The sequence below is a fragment of the Pinus tabuliformis genome, chromosome X, assembly GCF_031772625.1.
Source record: "Pinus tabuliformis cultivar Carrire ecotype Pingquan chromosome X, CPIR1, whole genome shotgun sequence".
NCBI lineage: Eukaryota > Viridiplantae > Streptophyta > Pinopsida > Pinales > Pinaceae > Pinus > Pinus tabuliformis.
This window is the reverse complement of record NC_142308.1, coordinates 535630538-535644895: the sequence shown is the minus strand read 5'-3', so window position 1 is coordinate 535644895 and position 14358 is coordinate 535630538. Positions and strand designations below refer to the sequence as shown.

The 14358-nt window shown below is 38.2% G+C and overlaps 1 protein-coding gene across 1 annotated transcript; it reads right to left on the bottom strand.

Annotated features, from left to right (window-relative positions):
• Positions 1–11307: 11307 nt before the first annotated feature.
• On the bottom strand, positions 11308–14152 carry LOC149141096 (uncharacterized). The gene is made up of 2 exons (XM_089451152.1): positions 13091–14152; positions 11308–12504 (listed from the first exon to the last, which is right to left on the bottom strand). Exons 1-2 carry the CDS (start codon positions 14150–14152, stop codon positions 11308–11310), a joined length of 2259 nt encoding a protein of 752 aa, XP_089307278.1.
• Positions 14153–14358: the final 206 nt, after the last annotated feature.

Here is a 14358-nt window from a genome sequence, read left to right as displayed (position 1 = left end):
AGAACAAGCATATGTTATCCTCCTCAAGCTTGACAAAAATAAAGAGGTACTGGTCAGAAATGACTGGGGAAAATTGGGAAGAAACTCAAAGAACTTTTATTGGTAGCAAGTCTCTCTTGAACATGACACTTCCACTCCGTGCCTGAGTCAGGTTGGGTTGCTTCATTCACCGGTCACATCACCATGGTCTTGCCAATACCATCCACCTTTGGGGTAAATGCTACCAATCCATCACACAAGTGTCGTCGATATGTTCAAGGGAAGTCATCCAGAGAAGTCAACCGTGTCCCATCCACTACCATACATTATCCTTCATCCTTTCATGACCACCACCCTGAACCATATATCATCAGATCGTTTTCACCTCCATCAAAATCATTTGCTCCGTTCCGTGTCACTGATGTGGGATACATTAAGGCCCTCCTTTGATGGATCGGTTCTTGTCGACATCATCTCATTATCCAAGAAGTTGATCTAGGAACACCCCCTTTAGTACTTTGAAGCTTGCATGCCTAAATGGAAAGTTTCTCACTTCCGGCGGTAGGTATACATCAATGACCTTCGACCGAAAGATTTTGAGTGGTGTTCGACGCCAAGTCCTTTATTCACACCACATGAATTGTACTGCGGTGCCTTGAGGGTCATTATCATTATCGGTGATTCCTCTCGCGCTTGTTAACAGTTTACATCATTGACTGGTAATCAATCGATGTCTTTCCATGTTCGACTTCAGAACATTTCTCACATGGATCGACTTGTACTTAGAGTGAAGATCGGACGAGATTGAAGACCCCAGATCTAGTTTCATCCATCCGGGCTGCGATATATATTTAGAAAAAATAAAGACATTGACATGTACAGCATTGCAGCAGATAATCATCCTACCAAAAGGATGATGATTTCATCAAAATCATCAGTCTACCATCAGACGATTGTCTGCTCTATGTACAGAAAAATGAATTTATAAAGCTGAGCATGGGAATGCCTACCTCAGCTAGATCATGAAAGCAGTATGAAAAATAATGTATTGTATTGTATCTTATTACAGGTCTCCTCCCAGCATTGGAAGAACTTCGGATCCTCCTAATAAAGCATTTCACCTGATAAACGGCCACATACTTTAGGGGGCAACTGTTATAGACATTTTTCTGCCTTACAGCATTGAGCATGAAATGTCCATGGTCCAAGGGATCCAAAGTCCCTAAATGAGTTGTTCCTACCCCTAAAGGAACAAGGTCAACCAATGACAGCTTCTCCCAGAAGTTCTCCACCAAAAACAACTCAAAAACAGTCAATTCAGGATCAATTCAGAGGCTCCACTAGCTGTCTGCGCTGAAATGCAAAGGTTACACTGGCTAGGTGCACTGCAACGCAGGTGGAATCACTACCAGGGTGCGCTGAGCGGGAAATGACAAATGGCAAGCTCATTCAACGAGGTGGAAAGACCCTGGAAGCTTCCAGAATCTTCTCCAATGACACTTGCCTCAATGAATTCGACTAGTGATGAGTAAGAGGTTCTCAACCTCCAAGTGGAAGCAAGAACTGACAGAGAGAAGCCACAAGTCAAAACATAAGCTGACTCATCCTCTCTGCTTACATCTATATATGGATCTCTCACCCAGAGGTTCAGGAGGCTGGAATTTTGTACTTTGCAGAGAATTGCTGTTGGTTTGAGATTGAGATTAGTACATTGGGTGATTTATGCTTTGTTGGAGGAAAGGAAGGGATTCCTTTGCTGGGAGGTAGATGCTGGATCGGGACTCACTTGGTTGTATCTCCTCTTGAACCTTGTTATCATATCAATAAAGCTATTTGAGTTTCTCCTATATGCTTGTATTTCAATGATATTTTTTTATATTTGCATATTTAGTTTATATCTGATCCTAAACTAGTTATGAATGTGAATCTATGTCTTTTGTGTAGTTTTCCTCTCTTGTGATTTTGCAGGAACTGGGTGAAGCTGGACCAGTGAAAGAGCAAGCAGCGGGAAGCGAACAAAAGAGAGAGTGATTGGATTGACAAACTAGCGGAAGACACCGGTTAGTTACATCCTTCTTTCTCTATTTACATCTCATAGAGAAGAATACTCAGATAGTTTTCCTTGTTTGTTGCTAAGGCACTATGACCTCTTAGAGTGGGATAGGGGCATTCCGAATTGGATACTTTTCCCAACAACACCCAATCACCTACATCAAAAATTCTTTCACTGCGATGTTGATCTGCCTGTTGTTTCATTCTATTTTGTGCCAACACAAGGTTATCCTTTAAGAGTTGGAGGACTTGTTGTTGATGTTCGATGTGATGTTCCACTGCCTGAACCTTAGAATTTTCTCTTAAATATGATGTGATGGATGGTGGCTGATACCCGTAAGGTGCCATAAATGGGGTCATTTTTGTTGTTGTATGGAAGGAAGTGTTATACCACCATTCAGCTAGAGGCAACCATTTGACCCATTGTGTCTATTTATCAGATACAAAGCAATGGAGATATCCTTCCAAACATTTGTTTACTATCTTAGTTTGCCCATCAGATTGAGGATGATAAGATGAGCTATGAGCTAATTGAGTACCAAGACAAGAAAATAATTTTGTCCAAAAATTTCCAGTGAAAATGGGATCTTTGTCACTTACAATAATCTTTGGGTTTCCATGTAGCTTTTGAACTGTTTCCATAAATGCAGTAGAAACTGTACTGGCTTTAAATGGATGTGATAATGCACAAAAGTGTGCATACTTGGTAAGTCTGTCAACTATCACCATGATGACACTCTTTCCCTCAGACTTGGGTAAACCTGTGATAAAATCCATTGGAACCTCCTCCCAACGTTGGCTTGGAATGGATAAAGGTTGTAATAGACCTGGTGTCTTAATTGTTTTAACTTTATTTTGCAAGCAAACCAAACATTCCGCCACAAACTTTTGAATATCTGATTTAAGGCCATCCCAAAAAAATTCCTTCTTAACCCTGTGGTAAGTTTTTAAAAATCCTGAGTGCCTTCCTAAGGGAGAAGTGTGCAATTCCATAAGAATATTTTGTTTTAGCTGGGAATTCTTACAGAGGTATAAGCGATCTTTGTACCATAACGAATCATTTTGCCAGCTAAATGTATCAGAAGTACTGGAATCTTGTTGTAGCTTTCGAATAAGTGCCCACACTTCTTCGTCATTCTTCCATTCCTCCCTTGCTTCGTTTATCCAATCTGGTTGGATAATAGAAATGGCACACAACAATTCTTCCACATCCTCATCCTTTCTTGAGAGTGCATCTGCCACCACATTTTGCTTCCCTTTTTTGTAGATGATTTCAAAGTCATAACCCAACATCTTTGCGACCTACTTTTGTTTCTCTTCAGAGGATAATCTTTGTTCATAAAGTATTTAAGGCTATCATGATCCGTTTTTACCTTGAAGTGTCTTCCCATTAGGTAGGGTCGCCATTTCTTAGTTGCATGGAGTATTGCCAACATTTCCTTCTCATAAATAACTTTGCTTAAAAACTTTCCCTTGATTGGACGACTTTCAAAAGAAATGGGTCTTTCATCTTGCATTAGAACAGCACCAATTCCATTTCCTGAAGCATCACATTCCACAATAAAGGTTTTTGTGAAGTCCGGTGTAGCTAAGACCAGTGCTTGGTACATTGCCTCTTTAAGATGTTCAAAGGCCTTTGTTGCTTTCGGAGTCCATGAAAATGAATCTTTCTTCAATAATTTTGTTAGAGGTGCTGCTATTCTCCCATAATTCTTAACAAACTTGCGATAATACCCTGTCAACCCAAGAAATCCTCGCAGATGCTTTATGGATGTGGGGATTTTCCATTCCTTAATGGATTTAATTTTGCTAGGCTCTACCTTAGCTCCTTCATGAGATACAATATGACCCAAATATTCCACCTCCTGGACTCCAAAGAAACATTTGGATCTTTTTGCATATAATTATTTCTCCTCCAATAGTTGTAGCACCCTGTCAACATGTTCAACATTATCCTTCCAAGACTTGTTGTAGATTAGTATATCATCAAAAAATACTAACACAAATTTTCTAAGGAATGGTTTGAAAATTGAATTCATCAAACCTTGAAATGTTGAAGGTGCATTGGTAAGGCCAAAAGGCATGACCAAAAATTCATAAGGACCCTCATGAGTTCTAAATGTTGTTTTCGGAATGTATTCAATCTTCATTCTGATTTGATGATATCCCGAACGAAGATCCAACTTGATGAAGTAAATTGATCCATGCAATTCATCCAGTAATTCATCAATAATAGGAATGGGGAATTTATCTTTAATAGTGAGCTTGTTGAGCTCCCTATAATCCGGACACATGCGCCATGATCCATCCTTCTTATGCACCAATACTACTGGAGCTGAGAAAGAACTTTGACTCGGTTGAATTATACCACCCTCTAGCATTTCTGCAACCATACGTTCAATTTCACTTTTTTGGACATAGGGATATCTGTATGGCCTAATGTTCGGAGGAACACTTCCTCGAATCAGATGAATAGCATGATCATGACTACGCATAGGTGGGAGACCTTTTGGAGTCTCAAATACCTTGGAATGATTGTCCAGGACTTTTTGGAGATCTGGAGAAATAGATGATTCCAATGTGGAAACATCTAGTGAACATAATTGTGCAATTACACCTCTTTGCTCCTTTTTTAGAAGCTTTGTCATGCTATTAGAGCTTATTATCTTTCTTGGTTTCCCTACAATACCCCTTAATTCAACTTCCTTTCCTTCCCTAGAAAATTTGATGAAAAGTTCTTGAAAATTAAAAGCTATTGTACCCAAGGATTGTAGCCATTGGACTCTTAGTACAACATCAACACCTCCCATTGGAATGGAAAGCATTGGGCTATTCAATACATATTCTCCCATGGATAGCTTGATATTATGGCACTTTCCAGAGCAATTTATTGTTCCTCCATTTGCAATCATCACTTGACACTCTGGTGCTGGATATAGGAAGCAATTCAATTCTTTGGCTACCCTACAATGAATAAAATTGTGGGTGCTTCCTGAATCAATCAACACTATTACCTTTTCTTCTTGACTTGTCCTTCTATCGGGATGGTTTGAGGAGTGGTAATTCCCGCTAATGCATTACAAGATATGGTTAGATTTATTTGTTCTTCATCTAGGCTTTGTTCCTGGAGTATATCTTCTTCTTTTGACCTTTCTTGCTCATTTTCTTCTTCCTCTTCACAATCTATGTAGAATAATTTCTTCTCAGCACACTTATGACCTTCAGTGTATTTTCTATCACAACTGTAACAAAGCCCTTTTGCTCTTTTTTCTTCCAATTGTGGTGGTGTCAACCTTATAGGTTGTGGAAGACTAGGGGCAACAACACTTCCGTCTTTATAGTTGTGATTGGTATGCTTCCTGGTTGCCATAATTTTGCTTTCCATTTTTCTTGCTAACCTGAATGCCTTCTCTAATGAATCAAGTTCCCAAAGGTCAACATCATGTTGGATATTATCCTTTAAAGACCCTATGAACACATCAATCCTATGCTCCTCTGGAATATCTTTTACCCTTATGTTCAAATTTTGGAACTCCTCAATGTGCTCCATTACTGAACCCTTTTGTTTGAGACTTATCAATTGGCTAAAAAAAGTGTTGCTTTTTATATCTTCATAATGTGCTATCAATTCTTCTGTAAAAATTGCCCAAGTGATAAACTGTTTACGAGAGCAAAGCCATTGATACCATACAAACTGATTTGGTTCTAAATATACAGTTGCCATACGTACCTTTTGTGCGTTTTGCACATTATTGAGATCAAAGAATTGCTCCATCTGTAATATCCATGTGGCGGGATCCTTGCCATCAAACTTCCTCATATCGATTTTTGGAATATGGTGATTCTTCGATCCAACATTAGCGTCTATGGAATCATGATTAACATTTCTTTTGTTCTCATCATGAGTTTCCTTTACTACCTTTTCACCATTAGTGACCCTTTCTTGTAGCAACTTCTTCAATTCTTCCATGTCTGTCTTCAAATCTATCTTCAAATCATCCATCTTAGCTTCCATGCCCTTTATCTTAGATTCCACGCCATTTACCTTAGATTCCACGCCACTTATCTTAGCTTCTGTTAGCTTTTGTGAGCGTGACATTTGTTGCACTTGTTCTTGTAATTTTGATATATCATGTAGCATTTCTTCCTCTTCTTCATGAGTCATGCTAGAGCTTTCAGGTTCCTTACTAGGTGTTTGCATTTTTTTTCCTCGGGGAATCAGTTATCGATAATAATGCTTTACTATGCCCTTTGAATTCCGTTAAACCAAGCTTACACAAAAATTTAAAAAAAAAATACACACCTTTTTTCACTTTATAGAAGCTTGATATTGAATCTGATGTATCTCTGTAATTACAAATCATCCAGTTCTGAAATTGCTACATATAGTAGCCTTCTGCATCCTCTTTCCAATGCCACAAGTCTAAGCCAAATTGGATTCTCCAAGGAAGGGTTATCTGAAATCTCCCACAATGACTTGCTTTTAGACTGGTTCAGCAGAGCGAACTTGTACGATGTTCTACGAGTCACTGTTTCAACCTTTGAATCTGAAACACACACAAAAGAAACTACAGTCTATCCTCTTTCTATACCTTCTTACGAAATTTCAATCCGATCCCCAGAGAGAAAGTTATGACGATTTTCCCCAGGTCACCTGTTTTGAATGTAATTCAAGAGTCTGCAAAAAGACCAACTTCCTCAGATCATATCTCCACAAATATCGCGCTAAAAGCTTTGAAATTTGGACCCACGTTCGGCGTGATTTCTTCTCAAATGGGTTTTTTTTGCAACTTCTGAAACATCACAAAAAAAAAGTTATAGCGAAAATGCTACAATGACCTGTTTGGAGCAGCGAAACCCTAGAATCCAAAGCTCTGATACCAGATGTTATGAAACCAGCTCAAGAAAAGATAGAAAAGATAGATGAACGCCTTCGAATTCAGCCTCTTCGAGAGGGCAACCTCCTTTACATTACATCAATGAACAATTCTTGGATTATACAAATGACAAAACCTCCTTTCTATATATAGGAGTCTAAGGAGTCACAATATAATCCAGCCGACCTAACAATAATAATATAAAGCCACAAAAATAACAATAGAGGGATTCTATGGGGCACAGAAATAACAATATGGGGGTAATAGGGGCACAACAATATGAATAAGGGGTATAACTACAATAGTAATGGGGTAATCACTAGTACTATAGGGACCCAACATTTACACTTGAACATGAATTTTAAGGAGAACTTTCTTTATTTTACTATCAATGACCCTTATGTTCTTAGAGAAGAGCTTCATTTAGAAAGTGAGGGGCATGGAGAGAATGTCTCTGAGATAAAATGAATCTTACCCAATCTATTCAAGAATATACCTGCTTGTTGAATGAACTCCTGTGTTTTCTTTCCACCTATTTTTTTTCCTCAGATCTTTCCTTCGGTTTGTATTTAGAACTAGACAAGTGTGATTTGATAAGCCCTTTGAGTGGAACTAGGATTTTCTAAGGGTGAGCATGTTGTTTTGGATAAGGACAATGGTTTGTCTGAGCTAGATCATTTTTTGTTCTGGAAAAACCCTTGGATCTTCATTGTTGAGTTCCTCCAACATTATCAAAAATATTTGGTGATCTACATCATGGTTTTCATCTTCCTCAAGTTTTTTCGATCATTGGGTATCATTGGCAGCTTCTATATGTGTATGCTTGGGATTAATTCCTTGATCTCTAAGTTTTCCCACTTTGGGAGGGTGTTGGTGTTATCATCATAGTCCTTTGAAATTTTTATTTTCTTTACTAATGGATTTGGATTAGTGGGGCCTTGACTGTTGACATTCTCATGGGTTATTTCACCATTCTCCATAGACTCTTCCATGTTGGTAAGCACTCATATTTATTGTTGGATTAATGGTGCTCCTAAGTTTTGATCATGGGATTCCTCTAGGATTTTTTGCATCCATTCTAGGGGAATAATCCATCTACATATACCACTATAGTAGGAGTTGGGGAAAATGGGGGTAGAAAAGAGGATAATCCCAAAAAACGATTCCCATGGTCATCATAGTATAGATAATGAATGGGTAGTGTGATGACCTCATGATACAAGGAGATCTCAATGGATTCTAGAAGATGATAAGACACATTCATATACACACATAATGAGGCATAGATAGTATATATTATTATCTTCATAATCTCATATATTATGATATAGGATACAAGGGTGTTACCAATGCTAGATATTATGTCCTCTTGCCAATATTTAATAGGAAGAGCATACGAGCAAAGTTAGATAGCAACAGGAAAGAACTTCTCATCTTCTAGATTGTATCACATGGCCTAGAATCAAACGAAAATCATGGAGCTATTGAATAAATATGGTCCTCCTTCAAAAAAACGTTTGTGATCTTCTAAGTTACTGAAAGCCATTGTAAAAAATCCATGGGTGCCAAATTATAGCTCAATGTGGGATTTAGGTTTCCATTTGTTTTTTATCTAGAGGTTTGGGTTCTTATCCATTGGTTGAACACCTAAGAACTTGAAAATGAGAGGAATGTCCTACATGTGTCCAATGTAGCTCAGAAGAAAGTCTAGTTTGACATTGTAACAAAGAATTTAGCCACTTTTGGGCAGCATCTATTATGGTTCTTATTTTACTAGGATGCTCCACGAGTCATAGGATTTCATAGGTCACCTAACAACACTACCCCTAGAATGCTAGAAAATGAGTTGGATGAATTCTCTCAGTGACCGACGTCATAAGCTTCACCTACAATGTAATTATGGTATGAGGGGTTTGAGAAACCCCTCTAGAGGAGGATATGATGGTGCACTATATTAGATGGGGAAGAGAAGATTCAATGATCTAGTGAGGATATTGACCATTACAGAAGCACCACCAGAACCATTCAATTTCATTGTATATACCAAGCTTTAAGGAAACCACTCTACTTCTAAAACTCAAATTTCCATTATAAGTTTATACTAAAAATTTGGTTATACAATAATTTATTAAATTAATTCGCAGCTAAAACTTTGGTTTATAAAAGTTTGGTAGTGAGAGAGTATAGTGGATAAAATTACCACAATTATTTATAAGAACATTATGGTAAATATTCCAAGCGTAATTGCCATTCAACTTTGGCCAAAGTAACAACACTAAGGAACAAGCGATTGCATTTGTTTCTGATTATTTACTTTAAGAGAAAAATGATTAACATGGAAGGAGAATTGATCACTTGGCCTAATGGTTCTCCACTACCTATGTATTATATTTGCGATCAATTGTACTCATCATGTGATTCGTCATAACTCTTTGAGCTACTATTGCAAATAAATTCCTCAACCCTTATGTCTAATAGTCAGTCCACTTCATGTATTTACCATGCATACATTCTCTCACTACTCCATGTGATAGGTGTGAGGTAGATGATTAGGATGTAGTTGGATTTTTTTTTTAACTATCGAAATAGTTAATATTATTTCTTTGACTTACATGCCCTAAGGGCTGTGAAACAACTACCACCCAAGCCCCCGCTTTCAATTTTCATTTTTCACTTTCAAACATTGCAACCATCCATGAAGGTTAGCTTTGAAACCCCCATTATCACTCAATGGTGTAAATTGAAGCTCAAATTATAAACTTTTAATTCCTCTTAGTCTTTGTCAATACTCCCTAGTAGAATGGTAAGAAAAGGTTATGAATTACAACTTTATTTTCCAAAAATTATTTATTTAAATAGTCCATAGAGTTTTTGGATGATCAAATTTTGGTTCCTATATTTGTTATTAGGTATTCCTTGGAACCCTTCCATATATTTGTGGGATACTTAGCTCTACAATCAGGAACTAGTTTACATAATCAGTAAATTATTATTTCTTTTAAAGAATTAATTATGGGTTGTTTTAGTTTAATGTTTAGTTCCCTTATATTATACCCTAGGTTAACAATTCTGTGTTTTTTCCCAAGGTTTTATCTTGGAATGAGTTTGGTGGTGGAATTCACTTATCAGGTCCAATATATTAAACAATTGTGGATGTGGACTTCCTAAAATAGGTAAGAAAATTTAACTTCTATCCTTTCTTTGTGAATCCTTTGTATACTAAGATAAGGGATTTCATTCATTATTTTTTTTAAACCGTAACACATATCTTTCTTAATACATAACCCTTTGACCATTATTTGGAATAATTCCTACAACTTTCCTTTCATTCCCTCACTTAAAATTCAATGTCTGTGTATTTTGTTATTTATCTTATCATTCTATTACCAAAATCCTATGGTTTGATTTCCCAAATAAATACACGTAGGCAACATAATATCGAAAGAGGATTTTACGGTTTCTTGCTCCAGATTAGGAATTTATGTGTTCATTATCCAATGTCGGAAATTATTCGATAAAATATTTTGTAACTCTATCATGTATGCATTGATGGTGTTTAATAGACAATTTTTCTTTCAAGGGTATCCTCTTTAACAAGACTTTGGGATTTAAATTTGTATTATTCTACATTTTGTGATTATTTTAACTATTTAATTGACATATAAGGGTTTTGATTGAACTTTTGTAAGTTACAATTCAAACCCTACTCCAATAGTTTGGAAATAAAAAAGTTCTTCACAACAAAGAGTCAAAGTAATTTCCTTCCTACAAGTCCAAGTATGGTTCATCTCTAATTTCTTCTTACTTTTACATGGTTTTGCAATAGCACGATGTCAAAACCAATGTGTTCCAACTTGAGATAATTCAATAAGTTATTTCTCCCTATATGTAATTAGTTTATCTCTAAGTATATTCCAACTATCTCTACTATACTTATATTTTATTTTAGTATATATCTAATATGGTATACAGTTTTTCCCATCACGGGTTATTTTTTTTCCACAGAAAAATCGAACCTTCTATTGATATAAGAGGGTTACATAGCATATGCAGTGCATTGTCTTTTCCCTTCCTTCAGAGAAAACCATAAGCGGCTGTTTATAGGAAATTTCAGAAATTCCACCCTACATCCTTGTCAAAACCGATCTATAATATAACAAAAAAACTATGGTGTACCCTACCCCCGGCTTCCATATAGGAGAATAGCCGAAAACAGAGTAGACGGAAGCCCACAACAATAAAAGAAACCAGCGAGTAGACACTATACTGGCAGTAAAGTTTTAATATCAAGTACGGACAGGTGTTCAAGCCTCCATTATGAGGAAAACAGCGCTGAGTCCCATTGCAGTTTGTACATATACATAAGAGTTTTTACAGCAAATTATACAAGAAAAAAAAACTAAGGACTAGAAGGAAATAAGAGCTGTTGGCTACTCTCCAATAATGCAAAAACAGGAGGAGCAAGTCCCCTTGCCACCCCATCGACCACTTCTTCTACTAACCATGTGCCCAAAACCTGCTCAGTGCCTTTTTTAGAAAGGTTGTCTGCTTCTGTGTTTCCTTCCCTGTAAACGTGACAAATTTTTAACTCAGAAAAATAACTTTTAAGACGAATAATTTCAGCAAGCAAGGGAGTTAAGAGAAAATTCCTGCAAAGATGCATTCCATTGGCCCACTTGATTGAATTCAGAGAGTCCCCAAATACCTGAGCCTCCTGCTCATTGCGCAAAGAGAGCCAACAAAGAAGAAAATGTAAAGCTTTGAGCTCAGCAAAATTATTTGTTTTGGTACCAAGTCCAATAGAGGTTTTGAGGATGTTCCCCGAGGGAAGGTGTATGACCATACCAGCACCATAATTCTTATTTATATCTGAGGCTCCATCAAAATAAGTCCATGGGATAGAGCCCTTTATTTCTTCTACCTGAACAGGCCTGATGCTTTGAGAATTGGATGGGAGTGGTATGCTTTCATATATGGCCACTCCTTTAGCTGCTAATATGGCAATGGCGAAGAAGGTGTCTTTGAAAATCCGGTGATTTCTGGCTAGCCAAATTCCCCAAACAACCAGTAGGGGTAGCGATCTAACTTTATCATTAGGAGCTTGCTGCCACCAATAATTCCAAGACTCAGGTATCTCCTCTCCCTCCCAATGGAAGGGGACCTTTGTCAGTCTTAACATTTCATTCCAGAGGCTTTTAGAGAAAGGACAAGCAAGGAAGATATGCTGGAGGGTTTCGTCGCTCTCCTTACACAAGGAACACCACCCAGGACCCATTTTCTCCCTTTTTTGTAGAAAATCCCAAGTAGGTACTTTCTTTTGAAGAAAACACCAGAAAAACAGCAGAGTCTTTATTGGCCCTTTCAATTTCCACAATGGCTTGGCCCACCAGTTTGGCTCCTCCCAACCCTTTTGAGACATAAGCCAATCATATCCCTTCTTTGGAGAGTAGAATCCAATTTGAGAGTGAACCCATCTTAACTCTTCTGGCTCATTTGAAATATGAATACGAGAGTTCAGTAAACCTGCGCGAAAGGTGCCCCATTCATCATGGCATCTTTCATCTAGAGCAAGAGCCTCCCCTGAAAACCACTCTTGCTGCCAGATAGTTGAGTATGCATTATCAGCAATTTGACTAAGAAAGAAGAGACCTCAGTTGTTTAGGTGTTCGAGAAGATCTCTTGAGAGGGCAAAGGTGTTCAAGCAGGCCACCCACGGGTCCCTCCCTAGCCTTACTAATCTACCATCACCCACTTTCCATGCCAAACCTTTTTCAATAATCTATACAGCTACCACCAAAGCTTTCCATACCACAGAGGAGTCCTTTGATGATTTGATAGGCTATCTGATCCATTCCAGAGGTGAGACTGGGTCAATATACTTTCTTCTAGTGACAACAGTCCAAAGATTGTCTGAAACAATCAGCCTCCACGCTAGTTTAGCTGCTAATGACTGAGAGAAAGGAAACAAGTCCTTAATCCCCCATCCACCCCATCTTTTTTGGTCTGACAATTTTACCCCAAGCAACCCAAGGAGAGACGTGATCCTTCTTCTGGCCAGCCCATAAGAGTCTGCTACAAATTTTATTTATTTTCAGCAGAATGCATTTTGGCACCCAAATGATACTGTCCCAGTAGACTGGAAAAGCCAACACCACAAATCTAATCAAAACTAGCCGGCCTACCCTTGACAACCATTTAAAACTCCAATGTTTCATTCTGTCCTCAATTTTCGCCAAGAGCCAAATCCAGTCTTCAGCCCTGTAGGAGTCAGGCTTAAGCATAAACCCGATATATTTGAATAGACCCTGAAGGGACTTTGCTTCAAACAATAGTAACTCTTTTACTCTCTTTACTTCGAGAGTTGAGAGTCCTGCTGTAGTGATGGAATATTTATGTTCATTTATGACCAGAGCCGTGGCTTTTAAAAAAAGGTATAAAATCCTTTTAAGAAAACAGATTTCCTCCTGACTCCCATCACTAAAAATTAGAATATCAGCAACAAGAAGAAGGTGGGTCACCCAGAGATTAAGCCCAACTTCTATCCCTTTCAGATCACCCTGTCTCTTCGCCGCTTTGATAATTAAACTTAAACCTTCTGCTGCTAGCAGGAACAGCAGGGGGGAGAGAGGACATCCCTGGCGTAGGCCCCTTTGCGGGTTGAAGAAGTCCGAAGAAGCACCATTAATCAGAACTGTAATCAAAGTCGAGGTAACACACGCCATGATCCACCTTACAAAGTCATGCCTGAACCCAAGATGAGTTAGGAGAAGCCTTAGATACATCCAAATGATTATGTCATAGGCCTTAGAGAGATCAATTTTGATGATGGCCCCTTTTTTCCGGCTTCTTTTAAGGTTATGGAGGGTTTCTTGGGCAACACCAACAGCCTTGTGAATTTTTCTCCCATCCAGGAAACCGAACTGTTCCATAGAAATGTTTTTGGAGAGGAAAGGTTTCAGCCTGGAGGCAACAATCTTAGCAATAACATTGTATAAGCATGTGCACAGTGAGATGGGACAGAAATCATTAAAAGAGGAAGGGTGGTCTGACTTGAGAATGAGGGTTAGGAAGGTAGCATTGAGAGGCTGGTAGACCAAACCTGAGACCCTAGACTCTTCCACCAACGTAGTGAGGTCTTCGCCCAAAGAATCAAAGAAGTGGAGGAAAAATTCCACAGTCCATCCGTCCGGTCCTGGACTTTTCTCTTTTTGCATCAATTTTAGGGTAGCTTCCACTTCATCCATCGAGACCGGAGCCATCAAGATATCATTTCCTTCTTCTTCAATGAAGCTTGGGAAAAATTGAGCTACACTTATATCTTCAACAATTGATGCTTCTGTTGGGGCTCTAAAAATGTCTTTGGAAAAAGCTACCCCAAGAGAGGCAAGCTCTTCAAAAGACTGAACCTTTTCCCCATTTGCTTTTGGAATTTCCTAGATGGTATTTGAAT

Excerpts from the sequence above, each read along its gene's own strand:
- LOC149141096 (XM_089451152.1), bottom strand. The coding sequence starts at position 14,152 with ATGGATGAAGTGGAAGCTACCCTAAAATTGATGCAAAAAGAGAAAAGT. Across the intron at positions 12,505-13,090 it reads GTTTTAAATGGTTGTCAAGG|CAAGAGTGGTTTTCAGGGGA; the intron begins GTAGGCCGGCTA and ends ACTATCTGGCAG.